This window comes from Malaclemys terrapin, chromosome 2 (genome assembly GCF_027887155.1).
Source record: "Malaclemys terrapin pileata isolate rMalTer1 chromosome 2, rMalTer1.hap1, whole genome shotgun sequence".
NCBI lineage: Eukaryota > Metazoa > Chordata > Testudines > Emydidae > Malaclemys > Malaclemys terrapin.
The window spans coordinates 4,256,323-4,280,722 of NC_071506.1; the positions used below are offsets into that span (position 1 = coordinate 4,256,323).

The 24,400-nt window shown below is 46.1% G+C and overlaps 1 protein-coding gene across 1 annotated transcript; it reads left to right on the forward strand.

The window, feature by feature from the left end:
* Positions 1-598: 598 nt before the first annotated feature.
* MROH6 (maestro heat like repeat family member 6) lies at positions 599-24,400 on the forward strand (the record flags this gene model as incomplete). Its single annotated transcript, XM_054020626.1, has 14 exons — positions 599-1,372; positions 2,172-2,321; positions 3,132-3,286; positions 4,257-4,407; positions 11,370-11,557; positions 16,636-16,773; positions 17,101-17,215; positions 17,938-18,081; positions 18,707-18,886; positions 20,266-20,421; positions 21,015-21,134; positions 22,270-22,372; positions 23,550-23,615; positions 23,913-24,400. Coding segments are annotated over 14 exons (2,670 nt in total), but the record flags the coding sequence as incomplete, so codon positions are not given.

The window sequence follows — 24,400 nt, forward strand, 5'->3', positions numbered from 1 at the left end:
TTGGATGGTCCAGTGGTAGAAACTGTGATTGTTCATAGGGATTCTGTTATGAATCCCAAGTGAAAATGGTACTTGCCCACCTGGAAGTGATAGGATCCTGCTCTGGGTTTTTTTTATTTAGAGTGTGATTTTACTCTGAAAAGTGACTGCAAAAATGGAGAGTTTAATCTAGTTCCTGCCTTTAACTCTCTCCTCTCCACGGTGCCCAATTGTCACATCTTGAGAAGAGGAGAATGTCTCATCATACTTCTCAAATGCCCCTCATAGGAGGTGTGTTACTCATTTTAGTCCCAAAGCTACCCACTTTCCCTACAAATTTGCAACCCCCTCCCTTATACTGTTGAAAATTATTTACCTAAGAAACAAAGAACCATTAAGATGCAGTTTACAGTCAGTTATTTACTGACTAAAGGAAGGGATCGACCAGCATTTTCAATTTCCTGCATGAACCATTTTTAGTGTCCTTCATTTTGGGTCTTGGTCACACATTGTGTCTCACAATTCAACCGTGGCAAGTTGAGATGTATGGGTCTCTGCCATTTGTTCTGCAATTCCTAAGCACGAATGGAAAATAATTAATTGCTCTTCCTGATTTAATTACAGCATGACTTCAGTTGCATGGCAAGACCCTCAAAAGAAGAGCAAACAGAAGTCTGGTAGTGTCTCTGAGATAATTATTGCTTGTGAGGGCATAAGTTCCTCTCCAAAGGTTGAGAAGAACCTAACCTTGCAGCAGGAGAAATCTCAAACAGTCCACCCGGTTGCTGCCAGGAAGGGAACACAGCCTGGTCTGAAGAGAGAACTAAGCTCCTTGTGGGTTCACGAGAAGTTTCAGGATGTGAAAAGGCTAAAATCCTCTCTCTCTTCTCCTGAAATAGCCACTGTCCCTCTCTCAGGGAGAGATCTCTCAACTGTGCTTGAAGAAATCCAGGTTATCAAAGGGACGTTGCAGGTACTTTCAGACTCATCAATGGAAATTAAAGCCAAGCTCTCCAAAGTACACAGTGAAATCTCACAGATCAACATGTTGATGGAGAAAAATGAATCAGGAATCAGCCAAGTTGGAGACCAAGTAAAGATTCAAGTCACTAAACTGGAGGCCAGCTCTCCAGATATGAAGACACAGCTCTGTCTTGCAGACAAACAGGACCTCACCCTACAGCAGGAGCAGCAGAGATCTGTAACGCAGGAGTCCGGTGCAGCTGCAGGAGAAGTGGTGGAGCAACACGGTGTCCAGAATCAATGGGACCTCGCTCTTTGGCAAGGGAAGACGAAACCTGAAACAGCAGGGCCCCTGATAACAGGAGACTGGACAAGCTTGCAAACTCAACAGAACTCCGCCCCACTACCGCAGGAGGAAGGCAATGGTCACGTATGAATGTTCTCCATTTATTACAGCTTCCTTCCCACTTACACCATCTGGGCCATACCACAAGCTAATCCCAAGCAACCAGGTCTCTCTGTCTATTTATGCCACCCAATCCAGGTCTCTGCATATTTAACCTACAGAATCTGGGCTTCGTTGTACACTTATCCTACACATTCTGGCTTTCTCCACATATTTTTTCTACCTGATCTGGGCTTCTCTGAACCACCACCCCACCCAGACCAGGCCTCTGGGCAGACTTATCCCACTTGACCTATGCCATATGAAACAATCTAGCAAAGGCTTAGGCCAATGCTTTCAAATGTTGACACCTAATGCTAGGCCCGTAAATCCATATGTGGACACTTAAAAGGCCATAATCTCAGACATGCTGAAAACCCAACAGTCCTCACTGAACTCAATAGAGGGTTCTGTGCATCTCTGAAAACCAAACCAATTAGGTGTTTAAATACGATCTGACATGCCTAACTTTATTATTACTAGTATGTGTATTACTGTAGCACCTAGGAGCCCTAGTCATGGACCCCACTGTGCTAGGCGCAGTATAAACAGAATAAAGACAAGCCCTGCCATCAAAGAGCTCCTACCATCTAAGGAATCCACGTTTGAAAATTTTGTCCTGAGGAAACCTTGCAATCTGCTGGGTGATTCAAGCGACTTAACCTCTAAGGAGCGCTAGTGAGGGACTGGTCTTTGGCCAGATTCCTTTTGCTTTTAGTCTCCCCAGTACGCGTGGCATCTAGAACTGTGCCATCAACGAAAGGCTTTATCCTGTTTATTTCAGAGTGGCAAAGAGCATATTAGTCTGGTCTCACTTACCGACCTGGTGCTGACAACTGTAGCCAGTCTGAAGGACTCTGACAACGCCAATGAAGCAGCCACAACAACACTGGCTGCAATTCTGGAGGACCATAGGGTTGAGATGAAGGAGAAGGTAAGAGGGTAGGAGCTGTGAGTGGTGGAAATTGGAGTTCTATAATAATATAATATAATATAAGGAGATATACCTATCTCCTAGAACTGGAAGGGACTCCAAAAGGTCATCAAGTCCAGCCCCCTGCCTTCACTAGCAGGACCAAGTCCTGATTTTTGCCCCAGAACCCTAAGTGGCCCCCTCAAGGACTGAACTCACAACCCCTGGGTTTAGTAAGCCAATGCTCAAACCACTGAGCTATCCCTTCTCTATACTGGGGGTAGTGAATGGACCTTCTTTGTGGGTTTGTATAGTGACTTTGCCATAATGTAACAGGTGTACCAAAACTGCTCATGTTCTTAATCGTACCCACATCTGTATTATTGCAGTATCCCTCTACTAGGCATTAAACTAATCATCTGTGTCTTCATTGCAATAGTGGGCTATGTGCTGCTGTATTAATGAGCTGCCAGTATGAACTTGTGAATCAAGTCTTCTTCAGGAAAGATGCTCTCTGTCACAGTTCCTCCCAATCCAGGGCTCCTTCATACCCATCTTGTCCTTCTTACTCTTCTCCGGGGCTTCATGCTCACTCCATGGGTTCTAATTCTGTCAAATTTGTTATTATGGTCTCTGTACCTTTTTGCCCTGTGTATCACATCTGTCTGAGTTACAGTATCAGCTCCACAGAGCAGGCACCATGTCTCGCTATGTATTTCCTAAAGGCCCAAATACACATGCCCTATAAATAACTACAGATATGTTTAATGAGAATTCAGTTCCCACCACCAAGAAGAAGTGAATCTTTGAGTGTCTTTTCTTTTGCTCCAGGTGTCAGACATTGTAGATGGCATCTATCTCCAGATAAACAACGTCCCAGAGGGCAGTGCCAGGCGGGCAGCTCTCAGGGTGGTGTGTTCATTGGCTGAGGAGTACCCAGAGGAAGTGGTCTCAAGCCTTCTGAGACACTCGCTCCCATGCGACAGGTAATTGCATTAATGCATAGCCCCTTTCTAGCCCCTTTCACGTGAGGATCTCAAAGCACTCTATAAATTGCAATGACTTGAGCATCACAACCCCTCTGTGAGATAGGTCAGTACTGTCCCCATTTTACAGACTGGGAAATTGAAGGCGGTGAAGTGACTTGTCTAAGGTCAGGCACTGGGAATAATACCTAGGAATCCTGACTATCATTCCCAGTCTGCGTGGGTGCTTGTTTGTGCTGGTGCCAGAGAAGAAGGAAGGAAGCTCCTTTCATTTTATAGTTGAACCCTGGGTCAACAAGACATAAACTGTGTGGAGATATACCTATCTCATAGAACTGGAAAGTCATTGAGTTGAGTCCAGCCCTCTGCCTTCACTAGCAGGACCAAGTACTGATTTTGCCCCAGATCCCTAACTGGCCCCCTCAAGGATTGAATTTACAAACCTGGGTTTAGTAGGCTGATGCTCAAACCACTAAGCTATCCCTCCTCCCATGGCTCTAAGGGCACATGTTGGTCTTTGGGGCCCTACACATGGCTCTGATGAACCTGGTAGATCTGATCAGAGTTCTGTCTCAGTTTGATGGTGCAAAACTTCTGCTGGGTTTTGATTTTACAGAACCAAACCCAGCCTGGTTCAGATCCAGCTCCCATCACTCCGAATGGGGAGCGATGGTTCTGTTTTTGTCTCATCCCTGCATTTCTTCCTGTTTCCTGATGGGACACATTCCGAGCAGATTCTCTCTGTGCTGTGGACCTCCCCTGGGACCATGTTTAGGGGCCTGGCTTCATGTTAGGCCTCACAAGTGCAGTCAGACTCTGGAAAGCGAGTTCAGGAGAAACTTCTCCATGCAGAGGGTGATTAATGAACACAATGGAGCACAGATACCATGGTGATGGGGGCTATATAAGAACCTAAATCGAGGAGAGCGGTGAAGGTCTGATCGGCGTGCCCACATTTCTGAATTTTCAGCAACGCTGCTGAGCTGTGGAAGGGCCTGTGCAGAAACCTAGAAATCAACGCCAAAGTTATGTGGCAGCTGCTCAGAGAGTTGAAACAGAGACCCCGACTCCAGGAGGGCAGCAGCAGCTCTGGTGATGGAACCTCCCTCACTCCACTGGCTGTGAGTAATCAAACCAACAGGACTTCCCATTCCAGAGAAAGGGAGCAGCTCTGTATCCTCCTTCATGTTGACCAGCAGCATGTCAGAGTACTGAAGGATGATGCTGGTGTCACACCTGGGGGGGAATAGTGTGTATGGGTTCCATATGTGCCTGATGACACTCTGAAAGTCTCCCTGTCTTTTGTACGTTACCTTCCACCATGACTTTTTACCATGACCACCCCTTCTGACAGAAGCCTGGATGAGACACATTTAGAGGAAAAGCAAGTTCTTAACCCACCAGAGGGGTCAATGGCAGAGCAACATGCAGCATCGTCTGTTTCCCAGGGCGAAGTACTCTGCCTCCTCACAGCCCCTTCTATGGTAGGCTAAATTTCCCGGTTGAACACGTATCTAGGTGGGCTTAATGCTTCTCTGACCAGCCTGGTCATCTGACTGAGAGAATGAAGGTCATTTTTACATATCAGGTAAACAAGACTATCAAACAAAGAAGAGGGGGAGGAGACAGTATGGCATCTACACTCAGCCAGAAAGAGAAGCGTGGTTTGGGTTTTAGTTTTCAAAGAATACATTGCAAAGGTTTATTGGTCTATAAAGACAGGGGCTGAACCTAAAATGATAAGTAATTGAATCAACTGATGTTCTACAATATTACTGTATTATAATATAGAGTGAGGTATTTTCTGGAACTTAATGACACATGAGTGATTAATATCACTGTGAAATGTCTGTATTACGCTGTATGAAGAAATATGGATACTCAATGATATTATGAAGTAAAGTCTGAGGCCAAACAGGGAGAAATGGGTTCCCTCCGAGAAAGAAGAGAAGGTAGCTATCTATATAAATTAAGCATGGTGGAATCAAATCAATGGAAGCCCCATTTACATCAGAGGAATGGGAAGCCCACAGGAAGGGAAAAACAGCATGAGGGTATCCTGCCTCTGCAAACAAAGTCACCGAACTTTGGAAGATATGAGCAAAGACAGAAGCCATCTTTGGCATCCATCACTAAACAGACACAAGGGAACAGAGCTCTTGCAAGCTGAGAAAGATGGGTCTGTCAATCCAGAGGTGGTTGAAATCTCTAAAAACTGAATAAAAGCGAGAAACCATCTTGAACAAAGCCTGCACCTTGCTAGATTAAGTTTTAGACTTTTAGATACGTGTTTTCACTTTGATTTGCTTCTAAGTTTATTCCTTTTACCTGGCATCACTTAACCTCTGTCCTCTTGTTAATACATTTGTTTTATTTTTTACTATAAACCAACTCAGTGCTGTGTTTACAGGGAAGAGTGTATTTACCTCTGTCAAGTTAATAAGCTGTGACGTGATATTGTGTCTTTAGAAGAACAAAGTAACCTTTTCATGTCTGGACTGTCCAGGATGGGGCTGGGCATTGCAGAGCACACGGTTTTTGCCTTCCCTTTTGAGTCTTTCTTCTTGGGCAGACAGGCCATGAAGAGGAGGAGTCCTGTTTGTCTTCCTCTCCATCTTAAATAGGATTTACATAAGGTGGGAATCCTTTGTTTCCCAAACTAGACTCCCCTTCCCTTACAGTGGAAAGTTACAAGAAGTCTCATAGACTCATAGACTTTAAGGTCAGAAGGGACCATTATGATCATCTAGTCTGACCCCCTGCATGCTGCAGGCCATAAAACCGTCCCTACCCCTTCCCTGGACTCTGCTGTTGAAGTCCCCAATCCTGTTTTAGGTGACTTCAATCGGCAGAGACCCTCCTGCTAGAGATCCCTGCCCCATGCTGCGGAGGAAGGCGAAAAACCTCCAGAGGCTCGGCCAATCTGCCCTGGAGGAAAATTCCTTCCCGACCCCAAAAATGGCGATCAGTCAGACCCCGAGCATATAGGCAAGAGTCACCAGCCTGACCCCTGTCAGCCATTATACGATTTACCTACCATTGTTTGGTTTTCCTTGACTACTATGTTTTACCATTAAACCATTCCCTCCATAAATTTATCTAACTTAATCTTAAAACCAGACAGGTCCGTCGCCCCCACCGTTTCCCTCGGAAGGCCGTTCCAATATTTCACCCCTCTGACGGTCAAAAACCTTCGTCTAATTTCAAGCCTGAACTTCCCCACGGCCAGTTTATATCCATTCGTTCTCGTATCCACATTAGTACTAAGCTGGAATAATTCTTCTCCCTCCCTTGTATTAATCCCTCTAATATATTTAAAGATAGCAATCATATCCCCCCTCAGCCTTCGCTTTGTCAGACTAAACAACCCAAGCTCCTCTAGTCTCTTTTCATACGACAGGTTTTCCATTCCTCTGATCATCCTAGTGGCCCTTCTCTGCACCCGTTCCAGTTTGAGTTCATCTTTTTTAAACATGGGAGACCAGAACTGCACACAGTACTCCAAGTGAGGTCTCACCAGCGCCTTGTACAACGGGAGCAGGACCTCCTTATCCCTACTAGATATACCTCGCCTAATGCATCCCAAGACAGCATTGGCTTTTTTCACCGCCACGTCGCATTGTCGACTCATAGTCATCCTGCGGTCTACGAGGACCCCTAGGTCCTTCTCCTCTTCCGTTACTTCTAACCAATGCGTCCCCATCTTGTAACTAAAATTGTTATTAGTCACCCCCAAATGCATTACCTTACACTTTTTACTATTAAATTTCATCCTATTTCTGATACTCCAATTCACAAGCTCATTCAAGTCTCCCTGCAGGATATCCCTATCCTCCTCCGAATTTACAACGCCTCCCACCTTCGTATCATCCGCAAACTTTATCAGCCCACTCCTGCAATCGGTCCCGAGGTCAGTTATAAATAGATTAAATAAAATGGGTCCCAAAACCGAACCTTGAGGCACTCCACTAGTAACCTCCCTCCAACCCGACAGTTCACCCTTTAATACGACCCGCTGCATTCTCCCCATTAACCAATTCCTTATCCACCTCTGGATTTTCATATCGATCCCCATGTTTTTCAGTTTAACCAATAATTCCTCATGGGGTACAGTATCAAACGCTTTACTGAAATCCAGGTATATTAGGTCCACCGCATTTCCCTTATCTAATAAATCCGTTACTTTCTCAAAGAAGGCACGATCTGCCCTTCGTAAAACCATGTTGTAATTTATCGCAATTGCCACTAACCTCCAGGTCCTCAACTAGTTTCTCTTTCAGAATTTTCTCTAACACCTTGCACACTACAGATGTTAAACTAACAGGCCTGTAGTTACCCGGATCACTTTTTTTCCCTTTCTTGAAAATAGGAACCACATTAGCTATTCTCCAGTCTAACGGGACCACCCCCGAGTTTACAGATTCATTAAATATTATCGCTAACGGGCCTGCTATTTCCCGCGCCAATTCCTTCAATATTCTCGGATGAAGATCGTCCGGTCCTCCCGACTTAGCCCCATTAAGGCAATCAAGTTTTGTTTCTACCTCGAATACGGTAATCCCCCATCCCGAATGCCCCTCTGTAGTGGTGCTAGTATCCCTAATACCTTCATTGGCCTCATTAAACACCGATGCAAAATATTCATTGAGATATTGCGCCATGCCTAGATTGTCTTTAATCTCCTCTCCGGCAATAGTCTTCAGCGGTCCCACTTCTTCTTTCTTTGCTTTCTTCCTATTTATGTGGCTGTAAAACCTCTTACTATTGCTTTTAATTCCCCTCGCTAGGTCCAACTCTACACGGCCTTTGGCCTTTCTCACTCTATCTCTACATTCTCGGACTTCACTAAGGTAAGTTTCTTTACTAATCCCTCCCCTCTTCCACTCTTTGTACGCTTTCTGTTTTTTCCTAATCACCCCTTTGAGTCGGTCGCTCATCCAGCTCGGTCTAAATCTCCTGCTTTGTAATCTTTTTCCCTTTTTTGGAATGCAGGCCTCCGACAGCTCATGCATCTTTAACTTGAAGTAATCCCAGGCTTCTTCTGCCTTTAGATCCCTTAATACGTTTGCCCAATCCACTTCCCTTACCAGTCCCCTTAATTTGTTAAAATTGGCCTTTTTAAAATTATAAACCCTAGTCTTTGACTTAATTCTGTTACTCCTCCCATGTATTTTAAACCGAATTAGCTCATGATCACTGGAGCCCAAATTGTCCCCCACTAGCACTTCCTCAACGAGGTCCTCACTGCTTACCAGAATCAAATCTAAAGTGGCCTCCCCCCTCGTCGGTTCAGCTACCACTTGATGAAGGAATTGATCAGCAAGCACATCTAGGAACATCTGAGCCCTATTATTACTACTAGCGTTTGTGCCCCAATCTATATCCGGGAAGTTAAAGTCCCCCATAATTACACAGTTTCTATTAGTAATTACTTCTCTAAACACATTAAATAGTTCCTTATCCATATCCTGGGTCGATCCTGGCGGTCTATAGCACACTCCAAGCACTATCCCCGGAGAGGCTCTAGTAGTCCTATTACCCAGTGTGAGTATTGCCCAGACGGACTCTGTGTTATCTAATCCATCCACTATTATTTCTTTACAGCTTATTTCACTGTTGACATACAATGCCACCCCCCCACCTTTACCTTTGTTCCGGTCTTTCCTAAACAGCGTATACCCCTCCATACCTGTGTTCCAGTCGTGACCGTCATTCCACCACGTTTCTGTTATTCCTACGATATCCGGTTTCAGCTCTTGGACCAAGAGCTCCAATTCCTCCATTTTATTACCTAGGCTTCTCGCATTGGTGTATAAACACCCTAATGTATGTCGTTTAGCCTGTCTCCCATTAGTAGCACTATATGTTGCGGGCCTCCTTGCGCCCGTCCCCCCTGTCCTTCCTATGTCCAATCTCGTCTCCCCGGCTATGTCTCCTCTCATTTTACTCACCTTTTCCATACTGGAATCTGGCGTGGAGATTAACTGTGCATCTCCCAACCTTCTCCCCAAACTTCCTAGTTTAAAGCTCTTTTGATAAGATGAGCCAGCCTCCCTCCCAGAAGTCTATTTCCTTCCCTACTCAGGTGAAGCCCATCCCGCGAGAACAGGTGTCTGTCCCCAAAAGCCTCCCAGTGGCCATACATCCCAAAGCCCTCCTTATAGCACCACTCCCTTAGCCAAGTATTTATTCTCACAATCCTATCAGCCCTTTGCTGCCCTTCCCTCGGAACGGGCAGAATCCCACTAAAGATAATCTGAGCCTCTATCTCCTTGAGCGTCTTCCCCAGCCTGGCATAATCTCCCTTGATTCTCTCTAACGAGAACCTAGCCGTGTCATTCGTTCCTACATGAAGGATTATCAAGGGGTTCTTACCTGCTCCTTTTAGGATCCTTTTCAACCGCAGGTCCACATCGCGTATCTTTGCGCCCGGGAGACAGCACACCCTTCTGTTCTCCGGGTCCGCCCTGGTCACAGGCCTGTCCAATCTCCTCAGTAATGAGTCTCCAATTACATACACCTGCCTTCGCCTGGCAACAGTGCCATCTAGTAATCTAGTCTCTAATCCCTCTAGTCCTGACCTGAGCCTGTTCCTATCTTCCCTAATGCTCCCCCTTATGCCTTCCTGAATCCTCCCGGGGCCCAGAATTGGTGCTGTCTCCATCAACTCCTCCCCTCTCTCTCTCGGACTAGCCGCTCTTCTCTTCTTCCTCACTCTCCCACCTTCAGCCGCCACCTGCTGCCCCTCCACCTCGCTATCCAAACACTCGAACCTATTCCTGAGTTCTATTCCCCCCTCACTGGCCCTTCTTTTCCTTGGCCTGCTTCTGACAGTCACATGGTTCCACCTCCCATGCTCTCCCCCTTCCATTCCCCTATCACCCTCCTCTGCCTCTACCTGCGCCGCAGGGCGTTCTCCTTCAGCCCCTCCTTGCCTGTCCTCCATCAGCTGCTCAAACCCCCGCCTAAACTCCACCAGGGTATCTACCTGCATCTCTAGCCCCTTAATCTTTTCCTCCAGTAACACTATCAGGCGACACTTCATACACACATACCTGTGTTCCGGCTCCCCTGCTAGGACCATATACATACCACAGCTTCCACATGCAGCCATCTGCATTCTGTCTGCTGCTGCTGCTTGGCTCATGCCTGCTGGGCTCCCTGCCCACGGCGCCTGTGGACTCAGAGCACACACCACACCTTGCCCTCCTGCCTCCCCCCTTACCTCCCCCTGCAAACTCCCTCTCAAACTCCCCTGTTAGCCGCCCTGTTTGCTGCCTCCGGTGCCGCTGCTCGCAGCTGTGCCGCTGCCTGGCTGGGCGGCCGCTTTTATGGGCCCCCTAGGTAATGTTTTAGTATCAGGTGACAAGACCACTTGACTGTGTAGGATCACAGCATCCATGAGTCAGCAGCAGTATGCAGTGTCCACAGGAAGGCCAAGCCTTTCACAGTCTATTGTCCTCGCTGATGGGCCATCCGCCCTGTCTGGCTTTTCCATTGTTGTACCTGAAGTGTTAGCAGTGGGCGTCACCCAAAGTACCATAGTTGAAATACAGATACATAGTCAATATTCCTAACTTCAGATACAGAAATGATACAGGCATACAAATTGGATAATCACATTGAGTAAATCATAACCTTTCCAATGATATCTCACATGAGCCATCTTGCATAAAGTATATTTCAGTTATGTCATACTCATATCATAAGCGTATTTTCATAAAGAATATGGAAGAACACGTCACACGGGGATGAACGGTTCTCCGTGTCCACGGAAGGTAGGACAAGAAGTAATGGGCTTAATCTGCAGCAAGGTGAGCTATTAGCTTTCTAACTCTAAGCTCTGGAATAGGGTTCCCAGGGAGACTGTGGAACACCCATCACTGGAGGTTTTTAAGACCAGGTTGGACAAGCACCTATCAGAGATGAGCTAGGTTTACTTGGTCCTGCCTCAGCAAGGGGGACTGGACTTGATGGCCATGAAGTTGCCTCTCCAGTTGCCTTCCAGCCCAAAATTTCTATGATTCTATGTAGGGGAGACAGAGGCTTTTAGAGTTAGATTTGTTTCTTTTCCCTTCTTCAGGCAACCAGAGCCCTGTCTGAGATGCTTAGTATCTATGTATGCATTGGAGCAATGCGGGGCTTCTACCCCCAGCTATTCCTAGCCCTGCTGACTCAAGTTCACTACCTGGTGAACCTGCCGGGCTACAGTGAGGTCACCAGAAGGGAGTGCGGCCAGCAGAACAGGCTCACGACAGCCAACCATGTGAGGTAATTATGGAAAAAAGCAGATGCTAATGAGGCAAGTAACCACATGGGTGGTTCCTTGTGGCAGGGCTTGGGCAGAACCTACTGAAGGCTCGCATGTGAACACAAATCACTCTCTGGAGGAGGGGGGTCCTGTTGAAGGGGCTCTGGCTTAACTCAGATGGACACAAACCTAGTAAAAGTCTCTAGCTGCTTCCCCTCCATGTGGGCTTACAAGCAGTAAACTCCAGAATTCAACAAACCATGCAGGGTAGCTCCTAGGCTTCCTCCAAGCGTCCTTTCTTGGCTTCTGATCAATAACAAACCCGTTTTTAAAGATGAGGCGCTTAAACAGCCTCAGCTGCACCTGAATGGCTCCCAGCTTGTCACGCTTCCCTGAGCTGCCTCTGAACCCTGGCTGGGATTAACCCCCCCAAGCCCCATGTCAATCTCTGGCTTAGCAGGGCCTCATCTGATGGACACCACTGGGATGGCTATGGCAGGGCTTTTGGATCCCCTACAGGGTGGCACCAATAGACCCATAAGCCTGATGTGAGGTGGAGTCATCCCTGAACCAGAGCCCGACTAAGCCCCATGCGGTGATGAGTCATTCCCATGCGAGGCTCCAGCCAATCCACAAGCCAGGAGCTGGGCTGATGAGTCTCAGGGCAGGTATATAAGCCTCATGGGAGAGACGGCACCTCAGTCTGCTCAATGTCACTTCATGGCTTGGAACTCTCCCCGGCCTACTAGTTGTGACAGGCTCCTCAGGCCTTAGCCTGCTCCAGCCCTGCGCCAATTCCAGGCTTGTTCCCGCTTCTGCTCCAGCCCTGTCCTTGCTGTGGCCTAGCTCCCAGTCCTACGCTTGCCTTGTCCGGACTGTGCTCTTGACTCTTGATTTCAGCTCTGGCTCCAGCTCCTGGCCCAACTGCCACCATGCTGATCACTAGACCCAACTGCCACTACTCCAACCACTAGGTCTGACCATCCAGGTCTCAGTTTCTGACACCCTATAGGGGTTATATCACTGTACACTGTTCCTCTCCACACACCAGGTGGGGCCCAGTTACGAAGGGAGTGGCTGTGTTTCTACCCTCATAACAATGCACAACACTATAGGAAAATAAAGAGGCAGTGTTGCCTTGTACATTAAAGATGTATACCCTTGTACTGAGGATGAGCTAGAAGTGGGAGGCAGACCTGTTGAAAGTCTCTAAGTAAGGATAAAAGGGGTAAAAACAAGGGTAATGTCCATTATTGACCACCTCACCAGGAAGAAGAGACAGATGAGGCTTTTTTTAAACAACTAACAAAATCATCCAAAGCCAGGACTTCAACTACCCAGACATCTATGGGGAAAATAACACAGCAGGGCACAAATTATCCAACAAGTTCTTGGAATGCATTGGAGATAACTTTTTTGTACAGAAGGTGGATAAAGCTACTAGGGGAGAGGCTGTTCTAGATTTGATTTGGACAAACAGAGAGGAACTGGTTGAGAATTTGAAGGTGGAAGGCAGCTTGGGTGAAAGTGATCATGACAGAGTTCATGATTCTAAGGACTGGTAGGAGGAAAAACAGTAGAATAAAGACAATGGACTTCAAAAAGGTAGACTTTAGCAAACTCAGAGAACTGGCAGGTAAGATCCTGTGGGAAGCATGTCTAAGAGCTTGTCTTCACTACGGGGGTAAGTCGACCTAAGTTACGCTACTCCAGCTGTGTGAATAATGTAGCTGAAGTTGACGTAACTTAGGTCGACTTGCCCCGGTGTCTTCACTGCACTGAGTCGACGGGAGATGCTTTCCAGTCGACTTCCCTTACTCTTCTTGGAGAGCTGGAGTACCGGGGTCGACAGGAGAGTGCTCTGCCATTGTTTTAGCGGGTCTTCACTAGAGCCACTAAATTGATCCCTGCTGCATTGATTGCAGCAGTGCCAATCTCCGAGACCAGCCCTAAGGGGAAAAAGGAGTTCAGGAGAGTTGGCAGTTTTTTAAAGAAACATTATTAAGGGCACAAGAGAGAACTCTCCCAATGCACAGGAAAAATAGTAAGTATGGTAAGAGACAACCCTGGCTTACCCAGGAAATCTTCAGTGACCTGAAACTCAAAAAAGAGTCATACAAAAAGTGGAAACTAAGTCGAAGTACAAAGGATGAATGTAAAAAACAAACAAAAGCATGTAGGGACAAAATCAGAAAGGCCAAGGCACAAAATGAGATTAAACTAGCTAGGGAGATAAAGGGTAACAAGAAAACATTTTACAAATAAGTTAGAAGCAAGAGGAAGACCGGGACAGACAACAACAGAAAACGAAGCAATGGTCAGAGCATTAAATGCCTTTTTTGCTTCAGTTTTCACCAAAAACTGCAGAGATTGGAATACTAACATAGTGAACATAAGTGTAAATGGGGTAGGATCTGCGGCTAAAATAGGGAAAGAACAAGTTAAGAATTACCTAGACAAGTTAGATGTCTTCAAGTTGGCAGGGCCTAATGAAATACATCCTAGACTACTTCAGGAACTGACTGAGAGATCACTGAGCAATTAGCGATTGTTTTTGAGAAACTATGGAGGATGGGAGAGATCTCAGAGGACTGGAAAAGGGCAAATATAGTACTTCTCTATGAAAAGGGGAATAAAGACAACTCAGGGAATTATAGACCATTCATCTTAACTTCAGTACCAGAAAGATAATGGAGCAAATAATAAAGCAATCAGTTTGTAAGCACCTAGAAGATAATAAGGTGATAAGTAACAGTCAACATGGATTCGTCAAGGACAAATCATGTCAAACTGATCTAATATTCTTCTTTGACAAGGTAACAAGTCTTGTGTATAAGGGGAAAGCAATAGATGTGACTTGTCTCGACTTTAGTAAGGCTTTTGATACTCACATGACCTTCTCATAAGCAAACTAGGGAAATATAGCCTAGACAAACTTACTATAAGGTGGGTGTACAAATGGTTGGAAAAACATACTCAGAGTAGTTATTAATGGTTCACTGTCAAACTGGAAGGGTATATTGAGTGGGATCCCACAGGCATTTGTCCTGGGTTCAATTCTATTCAATATCTTCATAAATGATTTGGATAATGGTAGAGAGTGTACACTTTAAAGTTTGTGAACGATACCAAGCTGGGAGAGGTTGCAAGCACTTTGGAGGACAGGACATGTATTCAAAATTATTTTGACAAACTGGAGAAATAGGATGGAATTCAATAAGGACAAATGTGAAGTATTATTCTTAGGAAGAAATAATCAATTGCACACATACAAAATGGGAAATGACTGCCTAGGAAGGAGTACTACAGAAAAGGATCTGTGGGTTGTAGCTGATCACAAACCAGATATAACTCAATAATGTAATACTCTTGCAAAAAAGCAAGCATTATGCTGGGATGTATTAGCAGGAGTGTTGTAAGCAAGACAGGAGAAGTAATTCTTCCACTCAGCACTGATAAGGCCTCAGCTGGAATATTGTGTCCAGTTCTGGCCACCACACTTTGGGAAAGATATGGACACACTGGAGAAAGACCAGAAGAGAGCAACCAAAATTATTAAAGCTCTAGAAAACATGACCTATGCAGAAAGATTGGTTTGTTTAATCTGGAAAAAGAGAAGACGAGGGGGACATGATAACAGTCTTCAAGTATGTAAAGTTGTTATAAAGAGGAGAGTAATTGTTTTCCTTATCCACAGAGGACAGGAAAAGAAGTTATGGTCTTAAATTGCAGCAAGGGCGGTTTAGGTTAGACATTAGGAAAATCTTCTTAACTGTCAGGGTGGTTAAGCACTGGAACAAGATACCTAGGGAGGTTGTGGAATCTCCATCATTGGACGTTTTTAAGAACAGGTTAGACAAACACCTGTGAGGGGTGGTCTAGCAAACACTTGCCTAAGTGCAGGGAACTGGACTAGATGATCTACCAAGGCCCCTTCCAGTGTGTGGTGCCCAAGTCACTGAAAAGTTCCTAACTCCCTCAAAACTCTTGGAAACCACACTCAATAAAGGCGTAGCAGTCAGATGAGTCTGTTACCCAGCTATGCAAAGGGAATGTTGATAACTTAGATCAGTTATCCACTGCGGGGCTCCTTTTCCATTTCCTGACCTTACCAAAGCTCCTAAATACTCCAACATCTACACATTGTAGCTAGATGGAAAGAGGCCACTGGGCCCCATTCAGGGCCAAACACCTTTCTGTCTATAGTATTTGTCCCCTGAGCATTGTAATATCCTTCTTTCTTCCAGATAGTTCCTGAGATCTTCCCAGTGCAGGTTCCCTAACTACTTATGGGAGACATTAATCTCTCTCTGCACAGAGAAATTTGTCCTGCAATCCCACACCACTGTTACTCTTCTTTCAGCTCTCATCTACACCCTCTTGTTTTATAGCCAGTTACCATCTGTGTTATTAGCTACCTTCTGATTTCCCATCCCATCACTATATTTGATAGTCAGGCCCTAGTGGAGATCAGAACCAAGTACAGGAGCAGAGAGCCCAGTGAAACCAGCTCAGAGACGATTAATAAGATAATAATCATGTCACGGAAAGTTCCCAGGGATTATAGGGAGGGACTCAGACAGAGAGGAGGCATTTAATAGCCATATGTTCCATCCACCCACCCACCCATATGAATAGAAATTAGATGGATAGGAGCTACCGTGTCACATCTAATCTACCCACTGTGGGTCAGTGCAGGATTATTCCCTGCAGTTGGTTCTGCAGGCTAATTTTAAATATCTCAAACTAGGAAGCAATCCCACATTCCCCAGTGTGCCCCTGTGACATCTGTTTCAAACTTATTCTGTGATCTCCCTTTCCAGGGAAATCAGTGCCTTTTCTTTGCTATACACACCATGCCTGCAGGGTGTTGATGTCTCAGGTCTATCCTGTCAGACTGCCCATGAGGAGATGGGAGTGTCTGTGCAGTGGGGTGAAGGTGGGATTGGGGTTTCAGTTATATCCCAGTATGCTGAATGGGTCAAAATAATCCCTCGTGTAACTCTATAGAAGTTGGCCCTATGTATCTTGGTGCTTATAAACAAGAACTGAGAGGGGTTGTTTTAATTCCATAATTCTGGTCTTTTTTTCAATGTAGCTGTGCAGTGGAAGCTCTGAAGGCCCTGCTGATCCGAGATAGAAAAGAAATTGTGTTGCCATGGATGGAGAAAGTGGGAGGCTGGGACCTTCTCTCAAGTGCTGAGGGTTACCTGGAAGGGGTCCTTCTGCTGGCTAGGTAGGCAATGAAAGCTTCAAGGGGGGGAGGGATAGCTCAGTGGCTTGAGCATTGGCCGGCTAAACCCAGGGGTGTGAGTTCAATCCTCAACGGGGCCTTTATAGGGATCTGGGGCAAAAATCTGTCTGGGGATTGGTCCTGCTTTGAGCAAGGGGTAGGACTAGATGACCTCCTGAGGTCCCTTCCAACCCTGATATTCTATGATTCTATGAAGTTCCTCTGGCTACCCTGGACAGCCCTGATTCATGCTCAGGCTGCCATCTGTTGCAAATTCCTTTGTTACTGTATATTCCTCCAATAATTATGAGTATATGATTTATATCACAGAGCCATGATTACACATGCAAGCCACCATCTCTCTGGGCTTCTTGCCAATACCATCCCAAATCTCCGCACTGAGGATGAAGAGAAAACTTTGACAGCCATGGCCTTCTTCGCTGGGGTAAGATGGGTTAGTTGACATGCGTGGCTAGGCTTCTAGGGAGCAGTTTAGCTCCAGACTTCAGTAGCTCAGTGTTGAATGGGGAATTTGCATCAGCAACTTGGTCATCCTCTTATCTGTTCCTTGTCACTGATTCTGGTGGGAGAGGCATGATGAGAGAGCCTATCTTCGGTTGCAAAAGCACTAGTTTTGGATGGGCTAAACCATCAGGTGATACAGGGAAAGAATGAGAGATCACCAAAGATATTACTCTCCAGGTTTCGTCACTAATTAGATGGCTTGTCTTTTCCCAGTTCTTTGGGGCTGTCTGTGCAGAATGGTCCTTCATCTAAAGCCATGAGATCTAGAGATACTCACTCTCCTGGACTTTTATTTTTAATTTACAGACCACTCCCACTTCTGAGTCCCTTGCCTGGGGACAGCTGTGAGAAAAGCCTATTCACACCTCATGAAATGTGGGTGAGGAGTGAACTGCACTCACACAGGAGTGGGCTGTGAGCTGTAATACTTTGGTCTAGTGTTTTAGTGTGTGAGTGCCGGTGGTTTGTGATATACATGTCAAATTAGATGATCTGGTGGTCCCTTCTGGCCTTAAACTCTATGACTAGGAGATTTTATAGCAGAATGCAGGGAAATTTGCCTCGGATATCCATCCAAAGAACACACCTGGAGAGAGAATTCTCTGTTTTCCGCTTGTAATGGACTCACTGTTTTGATTTTAGCTTCTTCGTAGCAAATCTGTGACCAAGCTATTGCCAAAACGAACTATTCTGGGTAGGCTGGAAGAGTGGCGGATAGATCCGAGACCCACTGTCCGCTGGCTAAGTCGGCACGGGCTTGGAAACATGGCACTTCACCGGCAGAAGGTAATAGCAATAAGAGGGACTTCCGTGGGAGCTGCAGATACTCAGCTCCTCTGAATACCAGGCCTTACATGTCTGCAACTAGGCCCCCAAAATTAGAGGCTATTTTTGAAAGCATGTGTGTAAGTGACTTGCCCAAGCAAGTCAGTTGTGCAGCTAAGAGTAGAATCCAGGAGTCCTGACTTGTTCCAGGCCCATTTCTAGATCATGCTGCATTAGGTATAGCAGTGACAACTGTCACTGAATGGTGAATGATCATTATTTTCAGTTATAAAACCAACCCCAGTAATACCAAAACAAGCCTGTAGTGAGCACAACCGAACTGTGTAGCTGGTGTTGAGGGCACTGACACAAATCCTAGGTCTGTGGAAGTAGAACCAGAACTTCTGGATGGTTCATGGCTGAGTGAGTGACATCTGGGAGTACTTCACCAGGGGTCAATAATGTTCCAGGAAGGTGACAAAGAGCTGTCAATACCCTGCATCCAGCTAAAAGAAAGCGAGTCTCTGAATCCTGGGAGGGACCATGCTCTGAGCATCCTCTATCTTCAGTCTGCTGGTTACATTGTGCAGTGACTGGAGAGCATGAGTCAGTATTCCATCTCTTCTGATGAGTTTCTTTTCCGCAGGTGAAACAGCTCCAGGCTCTCCTTCCCGCCATCCTGGTGGGTTTGAACGAGACACACGAGAGGTTTGTTAGGGAGGCCATCACCACTCTGGGAAGTATTCTCAGACACCACAGGGACAGGGTGAACATCAGCTCCATCTGTGTTCGGATTGTGAAGCCGCTTCGGCCCTTCCTGGATGACGTAAGGCAACAGGAAGAGGGAGGTTCCTATGTGCATGGAGGAGGAGCTGGTTACTGCTGCCAGGGAAAAGCAGTAACCTTTGTGAGAACCTCCTTTTTTAATCCCTTCGATTCTTGGTTCCTTCTGCTTTCCCCGATCCTGAGCTAAGTTTTCATTCAGTGGATCCTGCTGGGCCTTTATTAAGCAGCAATACAGATCCACTTATAGCCATGCTTATTAGGGTCGGCTTTGGGATGCTCTGTCAGAAGTAAAGTTCGTGTCCTATCGCAGTCAAGCTCAATAGGGCAATATCTAGTCTGTTACCCATCTGCAAAATGGGGTTACTGATATTTCCTCACCTCCCAGGGTACTGTGAGGTCATATTCTATATTGCTTGTGAGGTGCTCAAAAACTAGTGACGAACACCATAGAAAAGCCTGTAAATAAGTGATCAGTAGAGAAGATTCTGATGTCCTCTACTAGTCAGAGGTATACTCTCTGCTATAGCCATGATCTGCAGCTCACAATACTACAGAATCGACATTGGCCTTCCTCATTACAGGAGGAAATGAATGCTCGGGGTACAGCAAACCCAAACATTTGTAACTCAACCAGTCTATAGACTGCATTCTCCATCAGGCATATGGCTCCCCATACAGGGTCTCCCATGAGAATAGGGACTTCTGTCGATGGTTGATTGGGTGACTGAGAGTGAATATCTCTATTGATTCTGATCTAGAAGGGCAGCTTGATTTCCCCCTAGCAATCTTTGGTGAAAGAATGGACCCTGGGACCAGAAAGATAATATGGCAACATTATCTGGAGGTTCAAATTTTATCTGATACTCAAGCAGTATGCTGCCGAATATGGAAGATGTAATCCACTGGAAGATGCAGGATTATGATGTTCTATGTGTTATGCAGCAGGATGTGCTGCTGATTTAACAACACCCTCCCCACAATGAATTGTCAACTAAGTTTGGCCCCAGGACCTTCTGTGCCACAGCACAAGTCTCTACCACTTGAGCAAATGGAGTAATTTAACTAGCTGGTAGCAGTAGTGGGTTGTTATCCTCTAGTGGCCCAACCACTAGAGAAGGACATGGCACAGACTCTGCCATTATGGTACAATGACATGGTGTTAGCAGGGTGTGCACCTCTTGTATAGAGATGCCTGAAACTTAGAGCAGAGAACTTCCAACACCTACATATGAAACTGTAGTGGGAAGGAACTGCCATTTCCTCAGTCCACCTCTTTGGATAAAGAGCCATTCTTTCTCCATAGGCAGGCTAGCCACAGTTATAAAGCCGCAGTCTGAGTCTGTAGTTTCCATTACACAGCCGCTGCTCTGTGCTGAAACAGCGTTCAGTGAGAGCTCCCTCTTTGTGTATTGCTCACAGCCCAGAGACAAGGTGCGCTCTTCTGCCATTGGCCTGTTTGGGAACCTCTTAAGTGGTTTGAACCTAAAGTCTAAATCCATCATGCAGGAGCAAGTCCTCAGCAGCTTGGTGCCGCTGCTCCTCCATCTGCACGACCAGGACTGGGAGGTGGTTGAGGTAAGGCTTAGCGTCATTTCTCCAGCCCCAAGGAATGACAATTGTCAGGCTCTTCTGCCGGATTCCTCTCTAGATCCATTTCCCAAGGCACAATCTTTTCTGCTTTTTCCCCTAACGCGTTTCCTAGACACAGGTACCCAAAGGTAAAAACATTGCTCCTCACGGACACTTCCCGTACCCTTTTAGCCCACGCGAAGAATCAACGCCAGATGCCATTAACGGGAAGGCAGGGACGTTAAGCCCACATTGCTAGGTGGCATCTACAAATGCACCTCTCAAAACTTGCATGCTCATCTGTCTGCAAGTGCAAAACGCTATAAATCAGGTCATTGCAGCCTAAGCACCTCATTTGCATGAATGCAGCTGCAAACATCTGCCCACCAAAAATGTGGGGGGAGACCGTAGGACCCCAGGGCCCTGGCTCTCTCTGTGGGATAGGAACACAGAGACTACAAGGGCCAAGGAGGAGGCCATTAACCCTTTCCTTCCCTCTCCTACTTAGTGTAAGTTTTCTTTGTTGGCTTGCAGTGGCTATTGGACAGGATCAACAGCATCTGTCCTTCTGACCTCCCTCTCCCCCCTTTGCCATGCAGAGTTGTGAGTGGACTTTAGCACGATGTAATGACTTCATGGGATGGAAATTGCTGGAGGAGATATTCACCATGGCCCATTATGACAATCAGCAGGCCTTGTGCAAAGTCTGCAAGCATCTGGTAAGGGAACAGTGGGCTTCTCTTTGGAATGGGATGATTTGGTGGTGGTGGGGACACGAGTTATCTAATAAATGGCACCATATTTAAAATGACTTGCATCTCCCCCAAGATCTCGCTTTGCAGGCTTAGTGACCCTCCTGTCCACACCCAGCTGCTGCTGTCTTAGATCACGTTGGTGAACTGGAAAGCTTTAAAATCCTTGGTGTTTGTCTAAAAGCGATACCTTGAGCAATGCACATAGGCACAGGCAGTGGGAAGGGCACTTGGGGACAATGCAGTGGGAATAGGTAGGTGGCATCAGTGCTGGGGACGAGGCCATGGAGCACTCAGAGGATGGTAGTGATGCTTTTTCCTGTTCAAAAGCTCACTGGCAGGAATTGTCTGCAGCGGAATCACAGACATGAGAAACGGAAAGGCGGTATTAGGTGACCCAGCCCCTTCTCCTGACAATGGAGGAATGTCTGTGCTCCATCCAGTCTAGTTTTAAATATTTCAGGTGATGGGTCTTCCACTGCTGCCTTCGGGAGAGTTGTCTACTACCAACTGGCTCCCATCTTCACTGAGGTCCCATAGGACCTCTTTTCCCTCCCCCTAATGCTGTTCTCTGGTGACCCCAGCACCATTCCAAGGGCTTGTCTATACTTGAAACACTACAGTGGCACAGCCATGATGCTGTAGCACTTTCATGTAGACAATACCTATGCCGACGGGAGGGGTTCTCCTGTTGGAATAAGTAATCCACCTCCCTGAGAGGCAGTAGCTAGGTGGGAAGAATTCTTCCATCAACCTAGCATTGTCCACACCGGGGATTAGGTTGGTTTACCTATGTCGTTCATGGGTGTGGATTTTTCAGATTCTTGAGCAATGTGGCTGGGTCGACCCAACTTTTTAGCGCAGACCAGGCCTGAGAGGAGCTTGCTCAGAAGGTGAAAGCTCTGGATTTGAAAGAATTAGCTGCTGGCACCAAAGTTTGACCAGTCTGTTAGCCCGCTAGGATTCAGCCTGTGTCTCCTCTTATACCTGTCCTCACTTAGACCCTCCTCCCCTTGTTGACCTAGATACAGTATTTCCCTTTCTTCTACTCCCCAGCCAAGCTTTCTCGAATATTCAGAGCGGTCTCTTCATTCCTCCCTAGGTCCAGCGATACTCAGGGAGAGTCCATGAATTCCTGTCCCAGAGCCAGCACTATCTGAAGAGCGGCCAGGCTCCTGTGAGGAGGGTAGCCAGTATGTTCACAGGTAAACCAAACCAAACCACACATTTGATCTTTGTAAGCAACATCTATCAAAGCCTTTTTCTGAGCTTCCCTTCCTCTCTCTTGGGGTTTATGCAGAACTATAGGAAGCAAGTTACAGCCCTTTCATGCGCCATGCTCTCATCAGAATTTCTCTAACCCCGCCACTATGCTATTCCTGGAATGACTGCTATAGAACAGTGCAAATAACAGAGCTGAGTTAATCATTCACAGATAATTATTTATTAGGCACATTTTGCTTTTTTGATCTTTGACCACATTGTGAAATTCTCCAGTGTATTTAGGATTCAAAAGGATTTGGAAATAGCTTCAACGGACTAATTCTTGGGGAGCTGATTGTGCAAACTGCAAGTGTTACAATTGAATAGATATACTTGTTCAGCTGTAACTCACCAAACTAATGTAACTGGAACTTTGGGCTTGTCTACACTTAAAATGCTACAGGAGTGAAGCTACCTCGCTGTAGCGCTTCAGTGTAGACACTGCCTGTGCTGATGGGAGGGATTTCCCATTGGCATAGTTAACCCATCTGCCCGGGAGGTCAACGGAAGAATTCAAGAAGTTATAATCAAGCATACAATTGGAAAATAGGTTTCAGAGTAGCAGCTGTGTTAGTCTGTATCCGCAAAAAGAACAGGAGTACTTGTGGCACCTTAGAGGCTAACAAATTTATTAGAGCATAAGCTTTCGTGGACTACAGCTTCCGAAGAAGTGGGCTGTAGTCCACGAAAGCTTATGCTCTAATAAATTTGTTAGTCTCTAAGGTGCCACAAGTACTCCTGTTCTTTTTAATTGGAAAATAGTTTGTGGCCATTATTTGAGATACAATTTGCTTTCTGCTAGTATTTGCCCTAGCTAAGCTTGAGTGATCACAGATCCTCTGACATTCACCAATGCAACTGAAAGAAAATTAATTTTTGCATTTGACCAAATATTTGCCCGGGTGTCCCATTTGCCCACTTTTAGGAGCTATCCCCTCCTTTGCAAAATAGCCCTTCAGGCATGCTCCAGATTTGGGCCTCCTAGGAGCTTGTGAACTCCTCCGATGACTTGATAAGATGTTGTGAAAACACCTCAATTTGGGGATAGGCCTAAGCAGTAGAAGCTCCCACTGGAGGTTGGGAGAAGTGAGAGGCTAATTATTTTAACCATCTCTCTAGGGTTCATTGTCCATCACATGGATGCTAGCTGCATGAGTGTAGGAGATATGTCCTCCCTGCTCAGTGGTAAGTGAGGATCCTGCCCTTTGAATCAAGCAAATTAATATACCTGGGTGTGTGCATCTAACTGGTCATGTGTCTGTGCACGACTGTTTCAGGGTATGTGTTTAACCCGAGTGTGTGCCTGTCTGTTTCTGGATGTTTGGGTAACAAATTTGCACATTTAAGGTATTCCTCTAGGCACAGCTGTTTCTGATCACATGGGTAGCATATTTGTGTATCTAAGTTCACGGTCTCTGACTGCGTATTTGCATATCTCTGTGGGTGATCACGGGTCAGTGCCTGACCTGCTCCTTGTTTCAGCTCTCAGTGATTCGCTGCGTGACCCTGAGCCCTCAGTCTGCAGTGTTGCTTCTGTCTCTATCCAGCAAGTGAAGCAAGTCTCTGAGAATCTGGCTGTGACAAGTGTCCTGATCTCACTGAGGAGGCTATTCTGCTGCGTGACCAACCAGAACAGAGAGAAACCTTTGTACGAGGACAGCCCCTTTAAAAGAAAGAGATGGCTGGAACTCCAAGATTCAAAGATTGCGTGAGAATTAATTCAAAAAGAGTAAGAATAAAACAAGAGACTCCTTACTGGAGGCTTCCATGCCTCTGGGCCTGCATTGGAAAGCACACAAAGAGGAAAAAAAAATCCCACGCTCTCTGTAGAAGAACTTGTTCCCCCAGCATTAGAAAAAACTGGCAGAGCTCCTGAGAGGTGAACACAGATCTTACCTCCAGGCAGAAAATTGGACTTATAGCTTCTCTCTCAACAAAGAAAAATAAATTTTGATGCAGTGTGTCATTAA